The 27,291-nt window shown below is 40.1% G+C and overlaps 1 protein-coding gene across 2 annotated transcripts in view; it reads right to left on the reverse strand.

Annotated features, from left to right (window-relative positions):
* LOC126458406 (luc7-like protein 3) overlaps positions 1 to 27,291 on the reverse strand; it is a 144,102-nt gene that overhangs the window by 47,728 nt on the left and 69,083 nt on the right. For both annotated transcript variants that reach the window (XR_007585631.1, XM_050095421.1), the window contains exon 7: positions 18,236 to 18,333. Coding sequence is in view for 1 of the 2 variants with exons in the window: in XM_050095421.1 (XP_049951378.1) it covers positions 18,236 to 18,333 (98 nt within the window). In the remaining variant the exon portion in view is untranslated. The remainder of the gene's footprint in view (positions 1 to 18,235; positions 18,334 to 27,291) is intronic.

Genomic DNA, 27,291 nt, shown 5'->3' on the forward strand with positions numbered 1-27,291 from the left:
GAAACAAATGTCATTTTAAAAACTGTCGCTTACTTTTGATTGCTCATGTCATAGTACGACACACATCTGTTTTAAACAGTATGTCATGAGCTATGAGAGGTGCTCAACCATCACTGTAATTAAAGCTGTGTAGAAAAATCAATGGGTGTAAAATACAGAAAAATTATCACTAAGCTGTGTATGTCATTTAGTAGCTCGGACAGATACAGCTCTCTTCTAGCACCAATAAATCGCATCACAGTGAAGTAGTTCAAGAGAAATGTCATGTGGTACTGCAAAGCAGGACCAAGCAAGTAATTTGCTTTAAGAACTGCGACCAGAAATTACTTACGACGTAAACTATCATACACACAATATGGGTGACAGATCATGCTTGAAGTACATAACACAAGGTAACACCACAAAACATCTCATTTGGCTTACTTCAGCAACAGGACTGCCTGGTTGTTTACACCTCGTTTAGCTCCCTGGTGCAGGATGCAAATTGGAGGTGTGAAAAAGAGAGTATTTGGGATTTTACAAAAAAAAAAAAAAAAAAAAAAAAAAAAAAAAAAAAAAAAAAAAAAAAAAAAAAAATAATTTGAAGAAAATAAGAGAAAAATATACACTGTTGTCCCAAGCAACACAAGTACACAAAGTAAAAACCAAAGTCCAATGTGACTGCAATATTTACGAAGAAGTAATTCCATCATGTTGTAAAACAAAAGTAAGTGTAATTTATCACTACACTAGATGTAAGCAAGATTAGCTGACCATGTTAACTGGGTCTACAACAAGAAATAGGTACATATTGAGTGATTTGCTCAGAGTGTTGTAGATAAATGAACAATTGCCTCTTCCTGTTTGTTTCAACACAAAATAACAGGATATCATGGCCTTAAGTGTATGCAGTATTGTTACCTTTTGACTAAGGCTACATGTAATACGGAAAATTTGTTAGCAGAGATATTAAAAAAAACTTAGGGAAGCTAGACCAGTTAGAAGAACTGGTAAATAGACATTAAACCACAAAGCAAGAGTTAACTGATGTTATTACCACACTTAAAACCCAAAAAGAGGTGTTAAAAAAATGGCATCTCCGATGTAAAGACACAAGGAGAGGAAGTAGCTATGCAAGCAGACTCTGCAAATGATAAACCTTCTAATGTAGAAACTCTTAATATTAGATTTTGCCTAAGAAGCTGCCTGCCAAACTAAACAAATAGAGTAACCCAATAGGCAATGAAGTGAATGAATGATTTCAAGAGATACTTAATTAACCCAAAATTTTATATAATCAAATCCCAGATATGGGTGGGTATGTAGAGAGATTATAACAAAGTAGAGTTTTCGATGTAGTAGTTAAGAGTGCCCAATATACGGTGACTAGTTTGGAGAAGCACCTAACAGAACGAAACGAACCAGCAGTACAACAGAATGTTGATTTTACTAACACAATCACCAATTCTTTGGGTGATATTTCAGTACACCAGCAAGAAATTTCAAAAGTTCAAACCAGATGGTTCTGTACATTCATTTGCACTTTTGGAACAATGTAAGGAAGAGTTAGCAAAAAGTTGGGCAGATATGACTCAATCTATTTTTATTCTTACAAATTTACAACAGGAATCTATAGACTAGAGTGCTAAATACCAGTGTACGTTTCAAACTCTGTGTCAATTTGAAACAGCATTTAAAAGAGAATTTTTGTGTCCTAGTGAGCTGACTAAAGTCTATGATTATTTTAAACCCATATATGAAAAATACTTATGCTGTAGTGAAAGTGTAACTGGGGGACTGAGTTGTGATTTCGCCACATGTCAACATTTAAATGAAGCTTTAAACTGTAACAAGTTTCTAAACGGTGATTTTGGCCTGATATGCACTGGCGGTGAAGAAAGTAGAATTACAAGTGGAGATACTCAAGTACAAAGTGGGATCAATGAGTAATTGGAATGTTTTTATTCTGTGGGCTTTAGAAATAAATTTTGCAATTTTTTTTATCTTGTTGGTTCACATTTTCCTGACATATGTTTGCATTTCAGCTGTTTTCAGCATTTAGTTTTTGATGAAAGTCGGAAAGATTATTACATGTGTTTTTGAGTGCTTCGTGACTTTTACTTTTGAATAAGATGAATTGAAGAATTTGCATTAAAGTTTGGTTGAAAAATGGAATAAAGTGCAGCATCGCATTCAAAATGTTGACTGCGGCTATTGGCAAATCTATGAGTAAGACAAGAGTGTGTGTGCCTGCTTTGGGCTGACTTCCTCAAATATGATGTGCCTGCACGATGATAAGCTGCATTCCTATGAGAAGTTAATTTTGTATCATTTATATCATTTCAATCAAATGTGCTGAACTGTACATTTGTCATCTTATACAGTGCACAGCAAAATGTTGTGGATGGCCTAAGAACTTTGTACTATATAATGGCGTGAAATAATATGTCACTGTATACAACAAAATAAGTTAATGGTCTACGATCTTTGTATTCAATAATGGTGTAAAGACCAAAATCTAGTCTGTACACAAGAAATGTCGAGAAGATGATGACCATCATGGATGCCCTGGCACATCAATTACTGATGATTATGTGGAAGTAGTACTGAAAATGATTTTGGAAAATTGCTGAATCACCATCAGAGAATTTGCTGGTGATGTTGACATATTCTTGACCCCTATCAAGCAATTTTTTCAGATGTTTTAGCACGAAACTTGTAGTACCAAAGTTTGTTCTGAAATTGCTCAAGAATTGCTGAATGAAGCTGACAATGATACAGAACTTCTTAACAATGTTATAACAGGTGATGAAACATGGGTGTCCCTTTATGATGTCGAAATCTAGGCCCAATCGTCCTGATGGAAACTGCCTGTGGAGCCAAGACTGAAAAAAATTCGACAAGTTTGATCATGTGTGAAGGTTCTTCTCACTGTTTTCTTTGATCACAATGGCATAGTGCAACGTGAGTTCCTGTCTTACTGCTGTACAGCCAATAAGGAATACTGCCTGGAAGTTATGTGCCATTTACGTCAAGCAACCCAAAGAAAATGACCAGAACTGTGGCAAAACCAATCATGGAAATTCCGTCACAATAATGTTCCCGCTCAAACCTCAATGCTTGTTCATGATTTTTTGGAAAGAAACAAAATCATCACATGCCTTATCCAACATATTCATCACACATGGTTCTCTGCAATTTCTTTCTATTCCAAAGCCTGAAGAGAACCATGGAAGGACATAGTTTTGGCACTGCTGACGAGACAAAATAAAAATCCCAGAAGGAGCTGAACACCATAATGAAAAGCGAGTTCCAGAGGTGCTTCTAAGATTGGAAAAAGTGCTGGCACAAGTGTATTGTACCTGAGGGAGATTACTTTGAAAGGGACAAAGTTGTTGATGATGATCAATAATTAAAGATTCTTTAAGAAAAACAAATATTCCTATTAATTTTTGATCATCATAATAGTTTTACACTTTAATGCAGTATGCACATGATTTTGAATTAGTATATAGATGGACTATTTAGTTCTGAATACTGAATACAAGTTATGTAAATTGGCAGATCGTTTATCGCTGATTGGAGGAAAGTTTATTAATAATGAACTCTGTGCTGTGTCAGGCATCACACATAACATACATACATTTTACTTATTAGGAGTAAATTCAATTATGAGTGTAAATACTTAAATAGTATGAGTATTAAGTCAAACTATATCTAGTATGTGAATAGGAGGGTATATATAACTGGAGTATTAAACAATGGAAACTTCAGGTAGGAATATCAACAATGAGGCGAAAGACAGATTGCTATTTACCTTAAAGAAGACACATTAAGTTGCAGATACACACAATTAAAAGATACTTACATAAAGCTTTCGGCCACAGCCTTCATCAGTAAAAGAGTCACGCACCATTCATACACACAAGCAAGCACACCTCATGCACATATGACCACTAATTCCAGCAACTCAGGCCAGAATGCAACTATCACGTGGGATGCAAGCAGCAATCTGGAGGGGAAAGGGAAGGGATAGTAGTGTATGGGTGGGGGGAGAGACAAACGCTGTCTGGTGGAGTGTGCAGGGACTAGAAGGCCATCAGGTGCAGTGTCAGGAGGTTATGGGGCAGGGAGATGGGGAAAAAGGTGCAAAAAAGGAGAGGAGTGGTGAAAGACTGGCGGATGCATTGGCAGAAGGTGGCAAATAAACAGTGTGGGAGATGAGAATGGGGAGGAGATGATAGGACAGAGGGTGTGGAAACCGTTGGGTGGAGGGTGTGAGGACTGTATGTTACCATAGTATGAGTTCGGGGTAATCACTAGTGTGGAGAATGCGTTATAAGGATAACATCCATCTGCACCATTCAGAAAAAGCAGGTGGTGGAGGGAAGCATCCATGTGGCACAGGTAGTGAGCAGTCATTGAAATCAAGTGTGTTACATTCAGATGCATGTTGTGCCACAGGGTGGTCTACTCTGCTCTTGGCCGTAGTTTTCCATGGTCGTTTGTTCTGGTGGTCAGCTGGTTGGTAGTCATACCAATATAAAAAGGTGTGCAATCACTGTGGCAGAGCTGGTAAATGACATGGGTGCTTTCACAGGTGGATCGGCCCTGAAGGGGTAGGATTACAGGACTGGAACAGGAAGTGATGGGTGGGTGAACTGGGTAAGTTTTGCACCTCGATTTGGCATTAGGAGTGGCATATCGTATCCACAGTGTAAATCATACCCTTGCCTAGCTGACCTTTCAACTTGCCACATCCCCCAGAACTCCCTACCAACTCTCCACCAAACCCAGATCCTAAACATTCCTGTAACACTTTTGTTAGCCTTTCCACCAAAACCCTCTGCTCCATAGAAGTTTCAGTCCTACCCAAAGGCCCCACCTTTAGCCCTACACCCAAAATTAACCATGTTGGACTTGTCAAAGACCTACTCTCCTCCTCCTGATCCCTGCAATGGAAGCACTTCTTTGCCACCAATCCCCCCAACCAAAATCATCCTAATTCCAACACCGAACCCTTACTCTTCCAGTTCATACCACCATCCAATTGTGATCCCCCACTCCCTTCTAACCATCTGCTGGTAACCTTCCAGGAATTCCTTACCTCCAACTTAGCATCACCATCCCTCCCCAATTTCCTTCCTCAGAGCACCAACCTTTCAGTAGAAGAAAGAGAGCCATACACAGCCTCAAAACAAATCCTGATCTAATCATCCTACCTGCAGGCAAAGGTTCCACTATTGTTGTTGTGAAACGCAGTGACTAAGTGGCAGAAGGCTCTGCCAATCACCTGACTCTTCCATCTATAAACTCTGTCAGAGTGATTCCATCACAGAAGTCTAACACAACTTCCAATCCCTGCTTAAAGCCTTAGGCCTTTCCCAGAACATCTCCCCTGAATCCATCCCCCCCCCCCCCCACCCCTACAATACCCAACACACCCACCTTCTACATGCTTCCCAAAATATACAAACCCAACAATCCTGGAAACCCCATTGCAGCTGGTTATCATGCCCCCACTGAAAGAATTCCAGCCCTCAATGACCACCACGTCTAACCAATTGCCTGTAATGTAGCTCCCCATGTCAAAGACACCAACCATTTCCTTCACTAACCCCCCACCATTCCCACCCATTTACCTCCTGGATCCCTACTTGTCAATGTTGACACCACCTCCCTATACACCATCATCCTTCATGCCCATGGTCTTAGTCCGCAGCTCGTGGTTGTGTGGTAGCGTTCTCGTTTCCCGCGCCCGGGTTCAATTCCTGGCGTGGTCAGGGATTTTCTCTGCCTCGTGATGACTGGGTGTTGTGTGCTGTCCTTATGTTAGTTAGGTTTAAGTCGTTCTAAGTTCTAGGGGACTGATGAGCATAGATGTTAAGTCGCATAGTGCTCAGAGCCATTTGAACCCATGATCTTACCACTCCAGAACACTATCTTTCCCAACATCCTTCAGACTCCAAACCCACTAAATCATTCGTCATACACCTTACCAACTTTATCCTAACTCACAACTGTATCTCCTTTGAAGGGAAGTTATTTAAACAAATCTGCAGCACAGCCATGGGCACCCACATGGCACCCTCCTATACCAACCTTTCTAGGGGCCATCTAGAGGAGACCTTCCTTAGTCTGGTTCAGGTTCACAGATGAAATCTTCATGATTGGACCCAGGGCCAAGAAACACCTTCTTTCTTTAACAACTTCAACACCTTCTTCTCTCTCATTTGCTTCCTGTGGTCCTACTCAAACCAGCATGCCACCTTCCTAGATGTTGACCTCCTCCTGTCTGATGGCTCCATCTGCACCTCTGTCCATATTAAACCCACCAACAGTACCTGCATTTTAACAGCTGTCATACCTTTTGACACAAAAAAATCTCTTCTATACAGCCTGGCCACCCGGGTATGATGTACCTGCAGTGACAAACTCTCTTGCTCAGTATGCTGAGGGTCTCACCAAGGCCTTCACAGACAGGCACTGTCACCAATACCTGTTCCACAAGCAGATCTCATGCCATTTCTCCTCACATCCCCAATCCCCCCCCCCCCCCCCCCCCCAGAACCACCCACAAAGAAGTGTCCCTTCATCGCCTGGTACCACCCCGGACTGGAACAACTGAACCCCATCCTTCACCAGGGCTTTGATTACCTATTATCACGCCCTGAAATGAGCGACGTTCTACCCAAGATACTTCTCACCCTTCCCAATGTGGTGTTCCGTTGTCCACCCACCTCCACAACTTCCTAGTCCATCTCTATGCCACTCTTAATGCCAACCCCTTGCCACAAGAATCATATCCCTGTGGAAAACCCAGGTGAAAAACCTGCTCAATACACCCACCCAGCACTTCCTATTCCAGTCCTGTGTATCCTACCCCATCAGGGGCACGTCACCTGTGAAAGCAACCATGTTGGAATATAACACAATTGATTTCAATGACTGCTCACTACCCGAGCCATGTGGATCCTTCCCTCCACAACCAGCTTTTCTCAACGGTGCAGACGGGCATTATCCTTACAACACATTCTCCACTCCCGTGATTAGTCTGGCTTCAACCTGCAATAACATACAGTCCCCACAACGTTCAACCAACAGTTTCCACACCCTCTGTCCTATCACTCCTCCTCATTCTCGTCTCTCGCCCTGTTTATTTGCCACCCTTTGCCAATGCATCTGTCTGTCTTTTGCTGCTCCTTTCCTTTTTCCCCATCTCCCAGCCCCACCTCCCGACACGCCACCTGTTGGCATTCTGGTCCCTGTACACTCTACCAGACAGTGTTGATCTCTCCCCCTGCCCGTTCACTACTATCCCTTCCCCTTCCCTGCCCCCTGCTGAGTTCTGCTTGCGTCCCACGTCATAGCTGCATTCTGGCCCGAGATGCTGGAGTTGGCGGTCATGTGTGCATGAGGTGTGCTTGCTTGTGTGCATGAATGGTGTGTGTGTGTGTGTGTGTGTGTGTGTGTGTGTGTGTGTGTGTGTGTGTGTGTTTGTTTGTTTTTTAATGATGAAGGCTGTGGTCGAAAACTTGGTGTGTCTTATTTGAGCCTGTCTGCAATTTAACTTGTCTTCTTTATGGTAAGTAGCAATCTTTCCCTACACTGTTAACTGGAGTATTCAATTATGAATGTATTTTACGTGAGTCATCATTCATCTACCGCCAGTTCAAATAGCAGAGTTTGTTATGAATGGATCCTTCAGTTGTGTTCAGTATGCTACATTCCATAGCATACATGTGTGTCCCGTTCAATCCATCAGGTAGAGGTAAAGACTTGAGATGTACCTATTCTCCCAACCAGGAGGTGTTTGTTGTAATTAATTTAGATGACAACGCTGATCATTACTGATGCAGTGCTTCTCACGGGGCACATCACTGCAATGCCTTGACTTTTTATGGTATGTTTCATTTATTAAAAAATATTTATGTATTTCCTACTACATTTTTATTTATTTTTTGATTGTAGGGCAGTAACCTCTAGATATTTCATTTTCAAAGATTTGAGGATGGCAATACATATTGCCGAAACTATTACTCCAGTTATTGTGTTAACATAGCGATCTTGGCAAATAAAGTGGTTTTTTAAAAAGAGAGACACAATACAAAATTATAGACCACCTTCTGCACTGAATGACATCAGTAACCGCAACCTTGCAATAATTTAACACACTGGAGCCGATGGACGTACTAGATACGTTCACTATGTTTTAACCATAAAATCTGACAGATGTATGTCATATGTCCTTCACTTCTGACTTATTTATTTGTGATTTAAATGTGTGTTTTACGTTTGTGAGTGGCAAGACTAATTGTTTGGCTTTTCATAAGCGTTGTGCTATTGTGTGCATCCTTCCCGTGTGTAGAGACACAAATAAATAGTGAATATGGCTAACAGACTTCACTTGTCAACCTTAGAGATTGAAGAACTCTTGAACAATGGCTCAGAACTTGATGATCTTTTGGACGACATCGGCAATTTTTCAGAAGACGATGATGACTCGCATGAGCTGGAGAGTTAAACCTGTGCTGCTGATGGTAGTGAGTATGAAGAAGCTAATGCACAAGTTTCTATTAGTCAGGTTTGTCATTCAGTTCAACAGCCTGCCCTTCATAATGAATGGTGTCATTTTGATGCACTCCCTGAATTACCTCTGTTTGAAGAAATGAGTGGAATTCAGGTTCCTGTTGATACATTATCAACAAAACTAACTTTGTACCAATTTTTTGATCACAGCAGGTTTCTAAAAGGAAAGCCAGAGACAAATATATACGCTACTGATACTATTTCTGAACTTCGGCGGCAGAACAGAATCAAACCAAAATCTGTATGGAAGAAATGGAGAGCAGCAAGGATACATGAAGTACATCAATTTTTTGCAATCGTTTTGCATATGCGTGCTCTAAAGAAACCTAAGCTTAGGGATTATTGGTCTGAAGACCCTGTGCTTCCTTCATCATTTGCTTCTCAGCTAATGTCACAAGACAGATTTCTTGCCATATTCAGGATGCTGCATGTGAACAATAATGCGCTATGAAGACCTCAACAAGAACCAGACCATGACTCTCTGCATAAAGTAAGGCCTGTTTGGAACTTTTTCACAGAGAGGTGCAGAAAAGTCTTTTATCCATCACAAAACCTGACTGTGGGTGAAGAAATATGTCCTTTTTGAGAAAGAGCTGGATTCCATGTTTATATGAAAGACAAATCAGAAAAATATGGGATAAAACTGTATTTTGTAAGTGATGCTCAAACAGGTTACATGTGCAATTCTGACATTTGTGCTGGAGGAAATGTTGAAAATTCTGTGAAATCCCTGCTGCTTAGGCTATGTCCCTCTTACTTGGGAAAAGGACTTGTGGTATACCTGGCCGGACAGATTTTATCGAAGTGCTGCAGTCCTTGAAGAACTATGGGAAAGAAATACAACGGGAGTTGGAACTGTGATGAGAAACAGGATAGGTTTGCCTAGTGACCTAACAAATGAAAAACTAAGGGAAGGAGAAATGACATTTTGTCCCGAAGGTCACATTTTCTGCTTGAAATGGAAAGACAAACGTGATGTTGTCAACACAGCATAAGATGACTGCTTCATATGTCAGTGTAAAATCCTGGAGAAGATATGTTGAGGTAGTAAAGCCAGACATTGTATTAGACTACAACTTGTCTAAAACAGGTGCTGACAGAGGAGACCAGCTGATGAGTTACTATCCCTTCCAGTGAAAGACTGTAAAATGGTGGAAAAAGATTTTCTTCAATATTTATTGAGGGCAGTTGTGAATGCCAACATTATACAAAACACCAAAAAAGTGTGCATTAGCAGATTTTATCTGTAAATTTAATTGTGTTAGATACTGCCGAATGGCATTACTTTGATTCACGGCGTAACTTTCATAAAAACTTCGCAATTTTTAAAAAGAAGAATTACTTAGAATTACTTCGTGTCGAATTTTGTTTCTGCACTGGCAGCACTCAAAGTAACTCTTTGTCAGCGACCAAGAACTCCATGTACAAATGGATCGATATGGGAGATTTTCATAAAAAACCTATCACATTTTAACTATTTCAAAGGCTTAAATAACTTCAGGGTACCAGACTGGATATGAAAGGTGCTAGAAATATGGTAGTTTATGTTGGTATGTGTTTAATTAGCTTGAGAAAGAGGTCTTGTTTTGTATTCCAACCTCAAATATTTCATTCACTGTAAGGTTTTTTTTATTTATTTTTATTCTTCAGAGGGTGTCACTGAACACAGGCAAGGGGTTTCTTTGGTCACTGATCAATCTCACCCTCAGACCTAGCAATTTTGCAGTTTTAATGTAAACTATCAATACATTTGCAATGATGGCTAGCCTTTTTTGTTTCAGTGCTATAGAAACAAGCTTACTGGAGAAGACTGGTCATACTACTGAAGCATCACAAAAACAAGTATTCTAAACAGGTTGCTACTAACATCAAACGAGCTCGAGCCGCAGTATCCCCTGATAATTTCAAGAAATATTTCAACAACCTCGAAAAAACTTTAGAATATGTGCCGGACTCTTATTTTCACTTACAATGAGTCTAACTTGAGTGATGATCCAGGGATATATCGTAGAGGTGACAAATACCTGGAAAAGCCAATGAATTTATCTAAAAGCATCACATCAATTATGATTTGTGGGTCTGATTACGGTGTGCTTTTACCATCATACGCAATCAGCATTGTTCCTAAACAGGATCACCATTTAACTGTACAGTCAGAGGTTGGATTGATACTTGAACATTCAGAGATTGGCTTGGAAGTAGTTTTTTGCCGCATTCAAAAAGATCGCCTAGATGTAAAGTTCTTATTGGAGATAATCTTTCTTCTCATTTAGATGAAGATGTCATATAACTTTGTGGTGAAAATGATGATGATTTTGTATGTTTAGTGCCACATTCAACACACTTATGCCAATCTCTGGAGGTGGCATTCTCCCGCTCAATAAAAACAGCCCGACACCAAGTGCTGACAAATTGGAAGATGAAGAATGCTAAATTGTCAACTATTCCAAAGGATACATTTCCAGATTTTCTGATTTCCAGATTCTCAATAAAATGAATCAAGCACAACAAAAACCAAATTTTTCTCACAAAGGCATAACTTCCAGGGTTAAACGGAATATTGTGAGCAGATTTTGTGAAAGTGGTATTTGTCCTTTTCACAATCAAAAAGTTCTTAATCGCCTTACAAGATAACATATTAAAGAACAGGGAACTGAAAAATACTTCAACAGATTTCTTGAAAGACTCAAGATATGGAAGCACTTCAAACTGACCAGCAAGAAAGAAGAGAGGTTTGGAGGTAGCTCCTGGAAAGAATATTGTATTGCGAGAGGAAACATTCCAATCTCAAAATCAGCACAGTAATAACAAGAGAGACTAACAGAACGCCACCACAGATTCTGGTCATCAAGAAATAGAAACGCAAGCACTGGTTGAGCCAGTTTCATCTCAAGCCAGAGCTACAGGTGTATAAGTGAGGAAATCCAGATAGACAACTGAATGAAAATGATCCTGAGGAAGATTTGGTGAAATATGAAGATGAGTAGACAGAACGCACTTCAGAAGGATTTTTATTGGTGGTGATGATTAGTTTGTGGGGCTCTAAACTGTACGGTCATCAGTTCCTATATAAAGTCCCAATTTTTACACAGTCTTTTTCTTTATTTTTAAGCAGTCCAATTTAGCCACTATCACAAATGATAATGATGACAACACAAACACCCAGTCCCCGGGCAGAGAAAATCCCAACCCGGCCGAGAATTGAACCTGGGACCCTATGATCCAGTGGCAGCAATTCTAACCACTAGACCACGAGTTGCAGACATTTTTGTTGGTGAAATTGTTTTCGAGGCATGGCAAATATATCTGAAAATATGTTTGCCAAATTACTGAAACAGAATCCTTACTTGTAGAGATTTTCAAGTCAGCTGAAAATAAAACGAAATTTAAAAGAACCCAGGATATTTCAGAAACAGATCATGACAATGCAATATCTTTTTTAACAAAACTTATAGAGGAGGGTGAATTTGTTATTTTTTCATTTGAAATTAATATTCATGAGTTATAGATCTAAGAAGATGACTGATATTAGTTTCTAATTATGTTTTACAATTAATATTTCTGATCAAGGAAACTGTGATTGATGTTTTGATCTGTGTTTAATCATTCTAGAATTCCTAACAGTTTGTAAAACACTATCATATTACTTATTACTTTATTATATAAGGCTGATTTTTTTCAAAAGTATTTTTTATTGCCCTGATGAATGACACCCTCAAACTTTTAAAAATTTAATAACTTTTTTGCACTTAAGCAATTTTTTCCATTCTTTAGGGAAAATGTTGCTCAAAGGGACTGCTTTCAATTTCATTGAAAAAATCAGGGGAATTAAAGTAACTCACTGTACAGTTTAACATTGATCACTCACATTTGCATTTTTCTTCAACATATTGCTCATTTAAAAAATCAAATTCATTGTATCAATTGTACAGTAAAAAACAATATCCTATTTCTTTCCATTTTCAGTACATTTGAATTTTCGAAAATACAGCAATTTAAATTTCCAAACTGATCAATGGCACCTCATTCCATGGTACAGAGAAGGAATACAGAAATTTATTGGTTGGTACCATGAAACGGTAAGCAATGAAAGATCACAAGTTTAACTTTATAAATTCATTGTAACAAAGTCTTCCTTTGTGTCTGAGCATCTTTTTGGCATAGAAAAACAAATTTCCCATATTGTCTGAACAAGCATAAGCCAGTACAGAAATGAACACCTTCACGATCAGTTCTGCAGTAGATAAGTAAATCAAAACACAAATAATTCGTTAATATTCTTTGTATTACCAATAAATTTATTGTACCTTGCTTAACAGTAACGAATTTATGAACTTCTGATATTTCAGATCAGATCATAATGGAGTATGTAATGTTGAAAAGGTGTCCTCGAGTTATTCACAAATAATGTGAATACATCGTAAGCCACCTATTTTTCCAAACTTTATGTCTATGAAAGTGATGAATATAGCCACATTGTCAACATAGAGTACAGTTCAGTGTATTACCACTTATATTTCAACTTAATTAAGAAGTGCCTTAAATTTCTTTCATATTATCTGGTCAGCAAAGACAACATTCTAGCAACACATACATTCCATCACCATTGCACAGAGAAATGATCCGATGAAAGTAAGGACATTTACAGGAGTAATGCATGGCAATCAGATTGCAATAAGAGAGTGACATAATGCATGTGCCAATGAATAATTACTTTCCCTTGAACTTCATCAATATTCATGCCACGAACAAAAGGTTGAACTGCACTTTACAGTGATATTACTCTGTACTACAAAAATTTATAATAGCCAAGTTTACGAGAACTATGTGTACTTACTGCATGAAAAAGAACTTTCCTCTTACGGCTGTCTTTAAATTATCTAGGCTCTGTCAGTAAGAGAATACTGAAAATCATGTACATTTGCCCCTTTCTCATTGTGTTTCTTGATCAACAGTTTGGTTGTAATGTCTTTCTGTTCTGATGCAGTGGGCTTCGCATTTGGCACAGATGTTCTCTTACGCAATTTTTCATAGATACAAATTGTATTTGAGGTTTGAACTACATTTTTGTTGGCAGCAAAGCCATAGAGGATGTCTAGGTTCAAATTGTTAGTAACAGGGGTAGTACTGCTGTTTATTACGGCATGGGTTACGTGCATGTCGTCCACTTCTCCGCCTACCTTTGAGAAATGTGCAGAAATATGCAAGATGGCAATGGTGTACGAAACAACATCACTGGGGACAGGAATGGCATCAGGTAGTGTTTTTGGACGAATCCAGGTTCTGCTTATTTGAAAATGGTGGTCACATTTTGGTTTGCTGCAGACGGAGAGTGACATCACAGTCACTGCATTCTTACGATACGTACAGTGTGGGGTGCTGCTATTGGATACAACCGCAAATCACACTTTGTGTGTATCCAGGGCACGGTGACCAATGTAACCTACGTGAATGACACCCTGCAAACCTTAGCCACACCTTTTCCGCACATCAACCCAAACACCACTTTCCAGCAAGACAATGCATGACTACATGCTGCATGAACACATGCCTTCTTGGTGTCACATGATGTCAGCCTTTTACCCTGTCCGCCAGATCACCAGACTCGTCGCCAAAAGAAAAGGTGAGAGGTATGGTGAAATGACGGGTGCAGCACTTTGACCCAATGCCAACCACCAAAGATGAACTTTGGAACCAACTGCATGGACGGTTATACCACAGGACGCCATTTGTGGCTTATATGTGTTGATGCCATCATGCATGGAACAAGCAATCAGGGCCCATGGTGGACCCTGTGCCTACTAGGCAACAGGACACATGCTGAAACAAAGATGACTGAAACACTAATGTACATGTCTTGTGAATAAGAACATCGAGTGTACATTTGTCCTGTGGTGCTTATATTGCAGGGCACAGAAAGTCACAGTGAATGGGTTGAACAGCATGACTGTGTTAACTCTTAAGAAATGACACAGCAACCATTGTTTTGGGTTTTGGAATAGTTTATTAAACTCTACCATTTACCCATTTTGGATAGTTTTGCAACCACTTTCTAAAGCTGCACATTCCTTATGCCATCCTACCACATTTTGGATGTGCTGAAACATTGGTTCCTATCCACCACTATTAGTTGCTGCTTCTTCACCCCCACTGAAACTGCAGCCCTAGATCTCATCCTTTACTTTAGGAAATCATGGTAGGTTAGCACTCCAAAATAGGTGGTTAGTGAGAGTGACAGGATACAAAATGCAGAGTATCTAAGATATCATCATCATATATTCAGCCCTCTGAATGAAGATATGGAGCAGATGCACTGTACAATATGCCATAGACAAGTATGTGCTGAGCAAGGTCGTAGGGGATGGAACAGATCCACCCTGGTTCAACAGCCATGTTACAAAGTTATTGCGAGAGAAAAGACAGATTCATCTCTGATTATGTGAAGTCAAAGCCTGACAGACAAACAGATGTTGAATAATGCCAAAATGAGTGTGAGGAGAGCAGTACAAGAAGCACTCAGTGAATTTCAAAGTAAAATTTTGCCTAAAGAAGTGACTATAAATCCTAAGAAGGTTTGGTCTAACATAAAGTCAGTAAAAGGATCAAAATCACCTATTTCGTTGCTCAGTGGCCATACTGGAACTGAAATGGAAAATAACAGAGTGTAGGCTGAAAAAGTGAATTTGATCTTCTTCTGATGTTTCACCACGGAAGACCATCAGTTTCTCCTTTCAATCAATGCACAAATACTGAAATTGCACATACAGAGATTAGTGATCCCAGAATACAAAATCAACTAGAAATGCTTGACAGTGGAAAGACAACTAGACCTGCTGAAATACCTGTGACGTTCTATATTGTTTATGTGAAAGAACTTGCTCCCCTTCTAGCAGTAGTTCATCGTAGATCACTGGAGCAACCAAAGGTGCCTAGCAATTGGAGAAAAAGAGCAGATCATGCCCATTTTCTATACAAACTGTTGGACAGATGTGCATAAGTATGGGCTTCTATCGCTGACGTCAATCTCTCATAGGATTATGGAAGACGTTTTACGCTCATGCATTACAACGTTTTTGAACAAAAAATGTCTGTAAAAATCAACATCGATTCTGCGAACAGAGATATTGTGAGACTCAGGTCTGTTTGTCCATTACATCCACTGCCTCAGGGACAATGACACCCAGGTTGATGGCATGTTCCTTGACTTCCAAAAGGCATTCAAATACAGTTCCACAGTTCTTTAATGAACAAAATACTAGTTTACCAAGTATCTGACCAAATTCGAGATTGGTTACAGGACATCTTTTGAAATTGGACTCAACATGTCGTTCTTAATTTAATAAGAGAGACAAATGTAAAGATAATTTTGGGAGTACCACAAGAGTGTGTTGTACAGCCACTACTATTAACAATTTACATTAACAATCTAGTGGACAATGACTCGGCGACAGATTGTGTTTGAAGTACATAACACAAGCTAACATCACAAAAAACATCATTTGGCTTAGTCTTGCAACACAACTGCCTGGTTGTTAGACCTCAAGCTGTACTCTTTGGATGTTTCTCCAGAAAAACTTCTCCATTCTCCAAAGTCAGCTCTTGCACCTTTTTTCCCACCATGCTGTTAAATACAATGTACAACAACTTTTCTCTAGACATGTTCTTATTTATTTTTAACTATCCATAACTTGCGGCATATACGATTTTGTGTATCTACCTAGCGTATTTTCTTCCTGATATGCCATCGAACTTTTGTGCTATCTATTTCTACATAATATTGTATAATTATAAAATACATATCACTGTAATTATATTACATGGTTCAGTCACATTAATGTGACCACCTGTCAAAAGCCTGAATAACCACCTCTTGCAGCGCAGACATACAGGAAGATGCTCACTGAGGTTCTGTAAGGTAATGACAAGAATGTAGAGACCTGCCAATTCCAATGCTGTGGTCTGCTGTGCTAGGTTTCACGGCTAAGGGTCCACAGTGAGAACAGCCTGATTGAGGTAGTATCAAGATTCTTGATTGGGTTCAAATCCTGAGTGATTTGGCAGTCATGGGAGTATGGTAAACTCTTTCTGTTGTCCTTTGAAGCATGCATGTACGTTGCAAACTGTGAGATATGTTGCACTGTAGTGCTGGTAGATGCCATCATGCTGAGAAAAAACAAACTGCACCCCTTTTCCTTCAGCCCTCTTCCTTACCCTTAAATTCTTCTGTCACAAGAAGGAGCCACTGGCTTTGAAAGTTAAACCTTGTGTTTGTGTTCTTCTGCCACCACTTGGTGAGTAGATTTTTGTCTATCCATTTACATTGTATTATCAAAAACTGCAATTAGAGGTGGACATTGTCCCCAAGGATAGATGCATACTTCTGTTGACCCATTGTGTCTTCCAGAATGATGAGATCACCCAGGGAATGCTACAAAAACATTACCCAGACCATAATGCACCATCCTCCAGCCTGGACCCTTCTGTCAATTGTTTCAGTGCCATACACGCCAAAGGCCATCTGTCCTAAGGAGCATAAAACATGATTCACTTCAAAAGGGCCACCTGTTGCCACTCGGTGCACATCCAGTTGCGATACTGCCATACAAAGTCTAGCCTGCATCACCAATAAACAGCAGTCGGCATGGGCGTGAAAACTAGGCCCCTGCTGCAGAGGCTCATACGCAGCAACGTTCATGGAACAGTCATTGAGGAGACATCACTGGCAGCCCCTTGGTTCAACTGGATGGTCAACTGCCCAACAGTTGCATGTCTATTCGTCCACACACATCTCCGCAGCCATCGTTCACCTGTGTCATCTATGGCCCTTGGTGCACCACAGTTACCTTGGCACTGGTTTAGGATAGCACCATTTGCCATCCACAGCATTTTTAACCACGGTGGCATGTGAACAGTTTACAAACTTTGCCACTTGAAATACTTCCACCCTTGGCCTATAAGCCAATGATCATGCCCTTTTGGACGACAGTTTATCACTCCATTTCTGCATTATAACAATTACTGCACTATTTTCCACATCCTCCCGACACACTTCATATACCCTCTCCACTAGCGCCCTCCACTTGCCATATGCGAGTGGTTATTTTGCATTATGTCTAACACATGCGGTGGTCACATTAACGTGACCGTACACTGTAATTACTGGAGCCAAATTTATAAACTGCTGACGACTCACTGTGAAAGTTCCTACATTCATTCAAACAGTAGCACCAACCACATATCCACTGAAAACAGGCGAATTAATGAGAACAAAGGTAGTACAAGCTGATAAGTTTCACACACACTTCTACACACTAAATTTTAGAACCAGACAGATACAATAATCAGTTGATAATTCACATCACCAATCTACTTTTGACAGGTTGGCAGCTGATTTACATACTAGCATCTCATGTGGATGTGCCACAAGGTGTTATTTTCTCAAGAAAGTCACTCATGCAAAACATAAATGAATACAAACTTTTTCTTTATCATATATTTTCTTCACTTCTTTTGAAAAAAATTTGGCTTTGAAAGTGGAAACCTATCTTATCGGATTATGAGAATGGGCATTATCTGTTTGCTTATTGCTTATAGTAGTTTATGGTACAGTGAACAGAGAGAAAGAAAGGTAATAGGAAATAACATGTTTACAAATATTAATTTCTACCTCTGTCTTTTTCCCTTCTATGATCTGAATGTCTGCTTGCGCTTCTCCCATGGTCACGGTTAGATCCATCAATGGAGTGACTATGATGAGAGGAGTGACTGAAACAAAAGTTAACATTTCATTGTTATGTGTGTATGATACATTCTTCTATGCATCGGGTATTTTAACATTCTACTGGAAGAAGATATTAAGGAAAGCACATACTCTGTGGTTTCAACAGAGCTAGGGAAACAATCAGGACTTAATTGTAGAAACTACTCAAACTGACATCAACTGTGTCACAATCGTACTTTTTCAAGATATTTATTTTGTTCTACAGAAATATAAACCCACTGATAATGTGACAAGCAATGCAGTGGCACACAATCATTTATTTGTCTACACTTTTATTATAAATCTAACATATGGTACACGTGCCACTACAAATTTTAAACACATGGCTTGCACTAGTCCTGGGTTAATTCCATTCTATTTGCTAATAATCTACAGAGAGTAATTTATATTACTATTTAAAAGCAGTTCGTAGCATGGCACTGGGTTGGAGACCACACTCCATTCTGCCTGTAACTAACTTTACAAGTTGTATCAAATTATGCAAGACAGTGTGTGTATTAACCAAAGTAATGAGAACCAATACAGCAGACTTTAGGGTATGTCTGACAAAGGGCGTAGCTGGCCATGTCTCTCAATGATGCAAACAAGGAGGCACCAGTTACAGTTCACTATTTTTCAAGGACTTCATTCAAAGACAGAGATTTAAAAAAAAATGTTAAGGTGCAATGAAAAAGCTTTATTACATTCCTGAGGTATCTGCCGACAAATACTCATTCAAAATAGTGGCTGCTCATCACTCAACACAGGCTCCTGGTTTTTAAGAAGAAGGCACTGCACATGGGCACTCAAGGAAAATTTCTGTATTGAAGGATTTAACAGAAAAACTATGTGGCTGATAGTCAAGATATTCTAGCATTTATCACTCCAAGAGCTCCAGAGAAGCTACTATACAAGGTGCATTCCATAAGTAATGCGACCAAATTCATAAAAATCATTTTTTGAATATATTCGTACAAATAATCAAAAATTCTCAAAATAGCACCCTCTTGCATCCATATACTTCTGGAGGCGGTGTTTCCATGCCTGGAAGGCATCCTGGAATGCCTTTTCCGTAATGTCCTTTACAGCAGATGTAACATGCGCCTGGATGCTTTCAATTGCGTCCCAATGGTTTCCTTTCACGACTCCTTGTTTCAACCGACGAAACAAAAAAAAAGTCAGCGGGAGCCAGGTCAGGACAGTAGGGACGCTGGGGAACCAATGGGGTCTCAGCCCTGGCCAGGAAGTCGTTGACAACGAAGGCGCTGTGACTTGGTGCGTTGTCATGGTGAACTTTCCACGTGTCCTTGATGTAGCTTCGGCAGCATGAGAGCCTCCTTTTCAATCTTTTGAGCACTTCCAAGTAGAAAGCTGAGTTCACTGTAGTCTCGGTAGGTACGAATTCGTGGTCAACAATGCCTCTGACGTCAAAGAAGACAATGAGCATAGTTTTGATCCTGGACTTGCTCATGCGTGCCTTCTTGGGATGGGGCAACGATGGGGTGTGCCACTCTGAACTCTGCCTTTTTGTCTCAGGGTCGTACTCAAAAACCCATGACTCATCACCAGTTTTAACTGAGTTTAAAAAATGAGGATCATTTTCAAACATTTACAACATTTCTCGACACTGTCGAGGTCTATTACAGGCATACTAACCCTGAGACAAGGGGTTGGGAGCAGGGAAGGAATAATGATGGACAAAGATATTGCTTAGTTTCGGTGTGTGGCAGAATACCACAGTGGAAAGGTTGGGAGGACAGAAGGTAGGATATTCCTCATTTCAGGGCACAACAAAAGTTAGTCGAAACCCTGCCGGAGAATGCAATTCACTTGCTCCAGTCCTGGGTGGTATTGAGTCATGCGAGTATTGTTCCTTCTTGGCTAGACAGTGGGTATGACAGAGGTGGTAGATGACTGGAGAGAGAAGGCACAGGAGATCTGTTTCTGAACAAGACTGGGAGTGTAATTTCGGTCTGTGAAGCCCTCTGAGACTCTTTGCATATTTGGGGATTGACTGCTCATCATTACAAATGTGATTACAAAGGACGGCTAGGCTGAATGGAAGGGACTTCTTGGTATGGAATGCATGGCAGCTATTGGTGGTTGGTAGGTTTGATGTGGACAGTGTTCCTGATGCAGCCATCCTTTAACGATGATAATATGAAGGATGATGACTTTGGATTAAGGAGGATCAGGTGAATTGAATGGGGAGACGAGGTTGGGGTTCTGGAGGAATGTGGGTAAGGTGACCACACCCTCAGTCAAGATTCCAAATGTGTCATCAAACAATATGAAGCAGATGAGAGGCTTGGGATTCTAGTTGGTTATGAACAATCCCTCTTGATGGCCCATGAATAGACTGTGGATAGATTGACAGAGGATGGTGCCATGTGGGTACCTATTGCTCTATTACCCACCTCTCTGTAGGTGATGCCTTGAAAAGAGAAGTAGTTGTGGGTGAGTACGTAATTGGTCTACATCTACATCAATACTCCGCAAGCCACCGTCTGATTCATGGCAGATGTTACCCCATACCACTCCTAGTCATTTCCTTTCCTCTTCCACTTATGAATACAGAGAGGGAAAAAGGACTGTCAATATTACTGTCAATATTATCTTCATGGTCCTTACGCACAATGTATGTTGGCAGTAGTAGAATCATTTGGCAGTCAGCTTCAAATACCATTTTCTAAGTTTTCTCTATAGTGTTTCTCAAAAATAACGTCGCCCTCCCACTAGGGACTGCCATTTGAGTTTCCGAAGCATCTCTGTAACACTTATGTGTTGTGCAGACTTGTTGTTCTTGTGGTCTTCAGTTCAAAGACTGGTTTGATGCAGCTCCCCATGCTACTCTAGCCTGTGCAAGCCTCTTCATCTCCTAGTAGTTACTGCAACCTGCATCCTTCTGAATCTGCTTAATGTATTCATCAGTTGGTCACACTGATTTTTACATCCCCCCCACGCTTCCCTCCAGTACTAAATGAGTGATCCCTTTATTTAAACTCGCTGGATCACACACACTGTCACTCAAATAAACCATTCTTTTCATGAGGGATGTCCCAGATCAACTAAAATATGCTGAAGTTCAGCCAATTCATAAAAAATGAACACAAGGTGAAACGGGAAACTACAGGTCTTTCTCACTGTTGCCGATCTCATTATTTTGAACAAGCAAGTCATTCTTTTGAACTAGAAAACACGCACATGGACACTCATACAAGCTTACCTCAAGACACATGGTCATTGTCTCCAGCTGCAGTGTTGCGATTGCTGGCTGCAACTGACTCTGACATAATCAGCAATCTGGGGTGGGTAGTGGGGATAGGGAGGAGGCATGGGGTGGGTAGGGGGAGGAGAATGTTGTGCTGCCCGAGAGTGTGTACACGGATGTGCTGAGGGTATGATAGGGCTTCTAGGTGCAGAGTCAGGAGGTTATGTCCAGGGAGGGACAGTGAGGGAACAAAAAAAAAAAGGGGGAGAAAGAGGTAGGGAAGGGAACAGACAGTGGGTACATAGGAAGAATAGAATGGTGTGTAGTGCTGGTGTGGGAGCAAGGAACAGAATAGGTAGACGGAGCGAATAACGAATGTTGAGGCCAGTACCACCTCCTCAGTTGTGTGATCTGACCACCTTATCTTTAACATTCTTTTGTAGCACCAAATTTCAATAGCTTCTAATCTACTATCACCACTGCCCAAACAACAGAACTCATTTACTACTTTCTGTGTCTCACTCTAATTCCCTCAGCATCACCCGATTTAATTCAACTACATTAAATTATTCTCATTTTGCTTTTGTTAATGTTCTTCTTACATCCTCCATTCAAAACACTGTCCATTCCATTCAGCTGTTCTTCCAAGTCCATTGCTGTCTCTGACAGAATTACAATATCATCAGCAAATCTCAAGGTTTTTATTTCTTTTCCCTGGATTTTAATTCCTACTCCAAATTTTTCCATTGTTTCCTTTAATGCTTGCACAATATATAGATTGAATAATATCAGGGATAGGCTACAACCCTGCCTCCCTCCCTCCTCAATCACTGCTCCACTTTCATGACCCTCAATTCTTATAACTGCCATATGGTTTCTCTACAAATTATAAATAGCTTTTTGATCCCAGTACTTTAGCACTGTCACCTTTAGAATTTGAGAGAGAGTATTCCAGTCAACACTGTCAAAAGCTTTCTCTAAGCCTACAAATGCTATAAAAAGAGTTTTGCCTTTCCTTATCCTATCTTCTATGAGAAGTTGTAGGGTCAGTATTGCCTTGCGCGTTCCTACATTTCTCCAGAATCCAAAGTGATCTTCCCTGAGGTCAGCTTCTAACAGTTTTTCCATTCTTCTGTAAAGAAGTTGTGTTAGTATTTTGCAACCATGACTTATTAAACTGACAGTTCAGTAATTTTCAAACCTGTCAGTTCGAACCTACCGACAACAAATCTAGCAGCCCACCTCTGTATTGCTCCAGTGCCTTCCTTCAATCTGACCTGGTATGGATCCCAAACACTCAAGCAGTACTCAAGAATAAGTTGCACCAGTGTCCTATGTGTGGTCTCCTTTACAAGTGAACCACTTTTCCCTAAAATTCTCCCAATAAACTGAAGTCGACCATTCGCCTTCCCTACCACAGTTCCCACACGCATGGTCCATTTCATGTCACTTTTCGACATTAAGCCCAGATATTTAAATGACTTGACTGTGCCATGCAGGACACTAGTAATTCTGTAACCTAACATTACAGGTTTGTCCTTCCTACTAATATGCATTAACTTACATTAACTTACAAATATGTCTGCTTGTGTCTGTGTGTGTGTGTGTGTGTGTGTGTGTGTGTGTGTGTGTGTGTGTGTGTGTGTGCACGCGCGTTTGTATACCCGTCCTTTTTCCCCCCTAAGGTAAGTCTTTCCGCTCCCGGGATTGGAATGACTCCTTACCCTCTCCCTTAAAACCCAGATCCTTTTGTCTTTCCCTCTCCTTCCCTCTTTCCTGATGAGGCAACAGTTTGTTGCGAAAGCTCGAATTTTGTGTATGTTTGTGTGTCTATCGACCTGCCAGCACTTTCGTTTGTTAAGTCACCATCTTTGTTTTTAGATATATTTTTCCCACATGGAATGTTTCCCTCTATTATATTAACTTACATTTCTTCACACTTAGAGCTAGCTGACATTCATCACTCCAACTAGAAATTTTTTCTAAGTCATCTTGTATCTTTCTACAGCCACTTAACTTCAACACCTTACTGTTCATCACAGCATCATCAGCAGACAACTGCAGATTGCTGCCCATCCTGTTGGCCAGACCATTTACGTATATAGAAAATAATGACGGTTCTATCACACTACTCTGGAGCACTGCTGACAAACCCTTGTCTGTGGGGAATATTGACGTCGAGGACAACATGCAGGGTTCTATTACTTAAGAAGTCTTTGGGACAAGTCATACGCTTTCTGAAAATCTAGAAGTATTGAATCTGTTTTCCATAGTTCGCATTATGTCATGTGAGAGAAGGGTAAGCTCAGTTTCACAAGAGCAATGCTTTCTAAAACCGTGCTGATTTGTAGATCTGTAATTTTGTGGATCTTTTCGTTTACCTTTCTTACACTCTGGGGTCTCCTGAGCTTTTTCCCAGTCACTTGGGATTTTGTTCTGGGTGAGAGATTCACAACAAGTGCAAGCTGGGTAACGGGGCTATTCTGTGGAGTACTCTATGTAAAATTGAATTGGGATTCCATCTGGACCTGGTGATTTATTTGTTGCTTCTCTATAGTCTTTCCGATGGTCAGATGATGGTATGGTCATGGTGCCCTGGAAGGATGTTTTAGGTCTGGGGTCAGTCAGGCATTGGCAAAGATAGTGTTCAATAGTGGCACAGCCACCCACTCCAAATGCCTGTGTCTTGTCTTTATACAACAAATACTTCATTCCCATAGCACCACCCCCATCCCCCTCTAGCCACAACATTCACTATTCATTCCATCTACCAATTCCATTCCCTGCTCCCACACCAGCACTACACACCATTCTATTCCACAAACATATCCACAGTCATCAAAAGACTGGTTGGTTTGAGGGACAGTGGGCTTGCAATACTACAACCATTTTTCATTATTCTCATGTGGACCTCATCCCAATCCACTAGGTTTAAATTTGTAGGACATTAAATTTTCACATAACCACCAAAGCCTGAAACATTGGAAAACTTAAAATCTGAGCAATTTCTCTGACATGCTACAATTTATAGTCCACTTCACTGCAAACTACGTCTCTTATAATGGGCCACACAGCTTTTGATTTTTTTGCAAATGAATCCATTTGTTGCAGTATGCTTTGTTGGTTTAACTACTCTGTCAAATATTTTTTTCATAAGTGATTGCATATTTAAGAAATTCGTGCTTCAATTGACTTTTGGCTCCATATGCAGTTTCCTCCTCTCAATGCTACACGCTCTAATTCCTTTTGTTACCACTAATCTACTTAGTCTGCACTGTTAAAAAAAATGGAAGTGTTCACTGAATATACTTGTGCAGTGCAAAAGTTATTGTACCAGGTGGTTAAAATTAAAGTGCAGCTAATCACCGAGGATCAGCGTGGGCCGCAATTATCGTATGGCAGTGAAACTTGGTAGACATTCCACTGTATTAATGCAGAACCGATTCATGACGTAAGAAACTTAGTTCCAATGTTAGCCACCAGCTGTAAATCTGTGAATGCAAGAAAGGTGTACAGAAATGTTCCCATGGGCAATGGATTAGGAACAAGATGTGGGCAGGAAAGATCAAACAATTGAGAAAGGCATAATGTTGATTTTATTGTTAACTGCCACTTGCACAATTCCTCGATGAGATACTGTACAGCACCAGATCTACACCTCGTGGTCAAAATTGGAACAAATTATTTTTAGCATAAATAGGTTCCACACTAAGGCATTAGCTTAGCTACTAAGTTTCACTGCCGCACAATAGTTACAGCCCACACCGAACCTCCATGATTAGCCACACTTTAACTATACCACTCAGTAGGTGTCATTTGTTGCAGTGTGTTTGTTTACTGACCACATGGTGAGGCTTGGTATTTTTAATAAATAGCAGCACATTTTTGTGACTAAAATTCCTATATAATCTTGTTATGCAGGCCAAATTAAATTTTGATAGTGACAAAAATTGTGCTGCTTGGTCTGCTGCTCCTAAATCTAGAATATCTTTCTCTCTTATACTGTAATTCGAGAAAATTTATTATGTTCAAACTGAGAATATGTTCGAGAATTCTGCAGCAAACTTTTCTCCAGTTGCTTGGGACTTTGCACTGGGTCAGAGATTTGCAATAAATGCAGGCTAAGTAAGGGCCAACACCGTAGAGCACTCTTTGTACAAGAGAATTGGGATTCTGTCTGGAACTGGAAACTTATTTGCTTTTAACTCTTATTGTTTCTCTACCCCAGGGATGCCTGAATCCACGTCCTCCATATGAGAGTCTGTGCGAGGGCCAAACGGTGGTATGTTTGTATAATCCTCCACCGTGAACTATATCTTAAATGCAAAATTTAAACTTCCCTTCTTCTATATTCTACTGCCACACCATACTTGTCAACAAAAGAAAGGATAGAAGCCTTAGACCCACTTTGTGATTTTGCGTAGGACCAGAATTTTCTCAGGTTTGGTGAACATTATTTCTTTTTAAATTATAGTTCTTTTCTTACTGACCAAGGGGTGCAAGGTGCCTTCTTTACTTGATCTATCTCATGGTCAGGAGTACCAACAAGTGTGTTTCTCATCAATAGTGTCTCACTCAACTATAGAATATCTGGAATGGAGACAATAATTCAGTACATATTTATGAAATCCTGATGTTTAATACACTGCATATTTTACAGAAGACCATTTTGAGACAAATCACAGATATGACTTGGAACACAAATTTATTTACTATGCCATCAATTACTTGCAATCACATGACAACACAGTACAGACTGACTACTAATTACTGGAAAAATTCAAAAGGCTATACCATCATCACGACTGAACACAGACACATGATTTTACTACTCTCTTAAACAGAAAAGTTTGAAATATGTACAGAGAAATGTGAGCCCATGGGTAATATGACCTATCCAGAAATTCCATTTTCATGAAACCTTCTCAAGCAGCACTGGTGTAATGCTCTTGATGACTTCAGTAATGGTTCTTTCAAATCCTGGAATGACACTTAATGGAGACATCTAAACTTTGTCCTTAATGAAAGTCAACAGTAAGATATCTCGTGTTGTTGTTGTGGTCTTCAGTCCTGAGACTGGTTTGATGCAGCTCTCCATGCTACTCTATCCTGTGCAAGATTCTTCATCTCCCAGTACCTACTGCAACCTACATCCTTCTGAATCTGCTTAGTGTATTGATCTCTTGGTCTCCCTCTACGATTTTTACCCTCCACGCTGCCCTCCAATGCTAAATTTGTGATCCCTTGATGCCTCAGAACATGTCCTACCAACTGGTCCCTTCTTCTTGTCAAGTTGTGCCACAAACTCCTCTTCTCTCCAATTCTATTCAATACCTCCTCATTAGTTATGTGATCTACCCATCTAATCTTCAGCATTCTTCTGTAGCACCACATTTCGAAAGCTTCTATTCACTTCTTGTCCAAACTGGTTATCGTCCATGTTTCACTTCCATACATGGCTACACTCCATACAAATACTTTCAGAAACGACTTCCTGACACTTAAATCTATACTCGATATTAACAAATTTCTCTTCTTCAGAAACGATTTCCTTGCCATTGCCAGTCTACATTTTATATCCTCTCTACTTTGACCATCATCAGTTATTTTACTCCCTAAATAGCAAAACTCCTTTACTACTTTAAGTGTCTCATTTCCTAATCTAATCCCCTCAGCATCACCCGATTTAACTTGACTACATTCCATTATCCTCATTTTGCATTTGTTGATGTTCATCTTATATCCTCCTTTC

The sequence above is a fragment of the Schistocerca serialis genome, chromosome 2, assembly GCF_023864345.2.
Source record: "Schistocerca serialis cubense isolate TAMUIC-IGC-003099 chromosome 2, iqSchSeri2.2, whole genome shotgun sequence".
NCBI lineage: Eukaryota > Metazoa > Arthropoda > Insecta > Orthoptera > Acrididae > Schistocerca > Schistocerca serialis.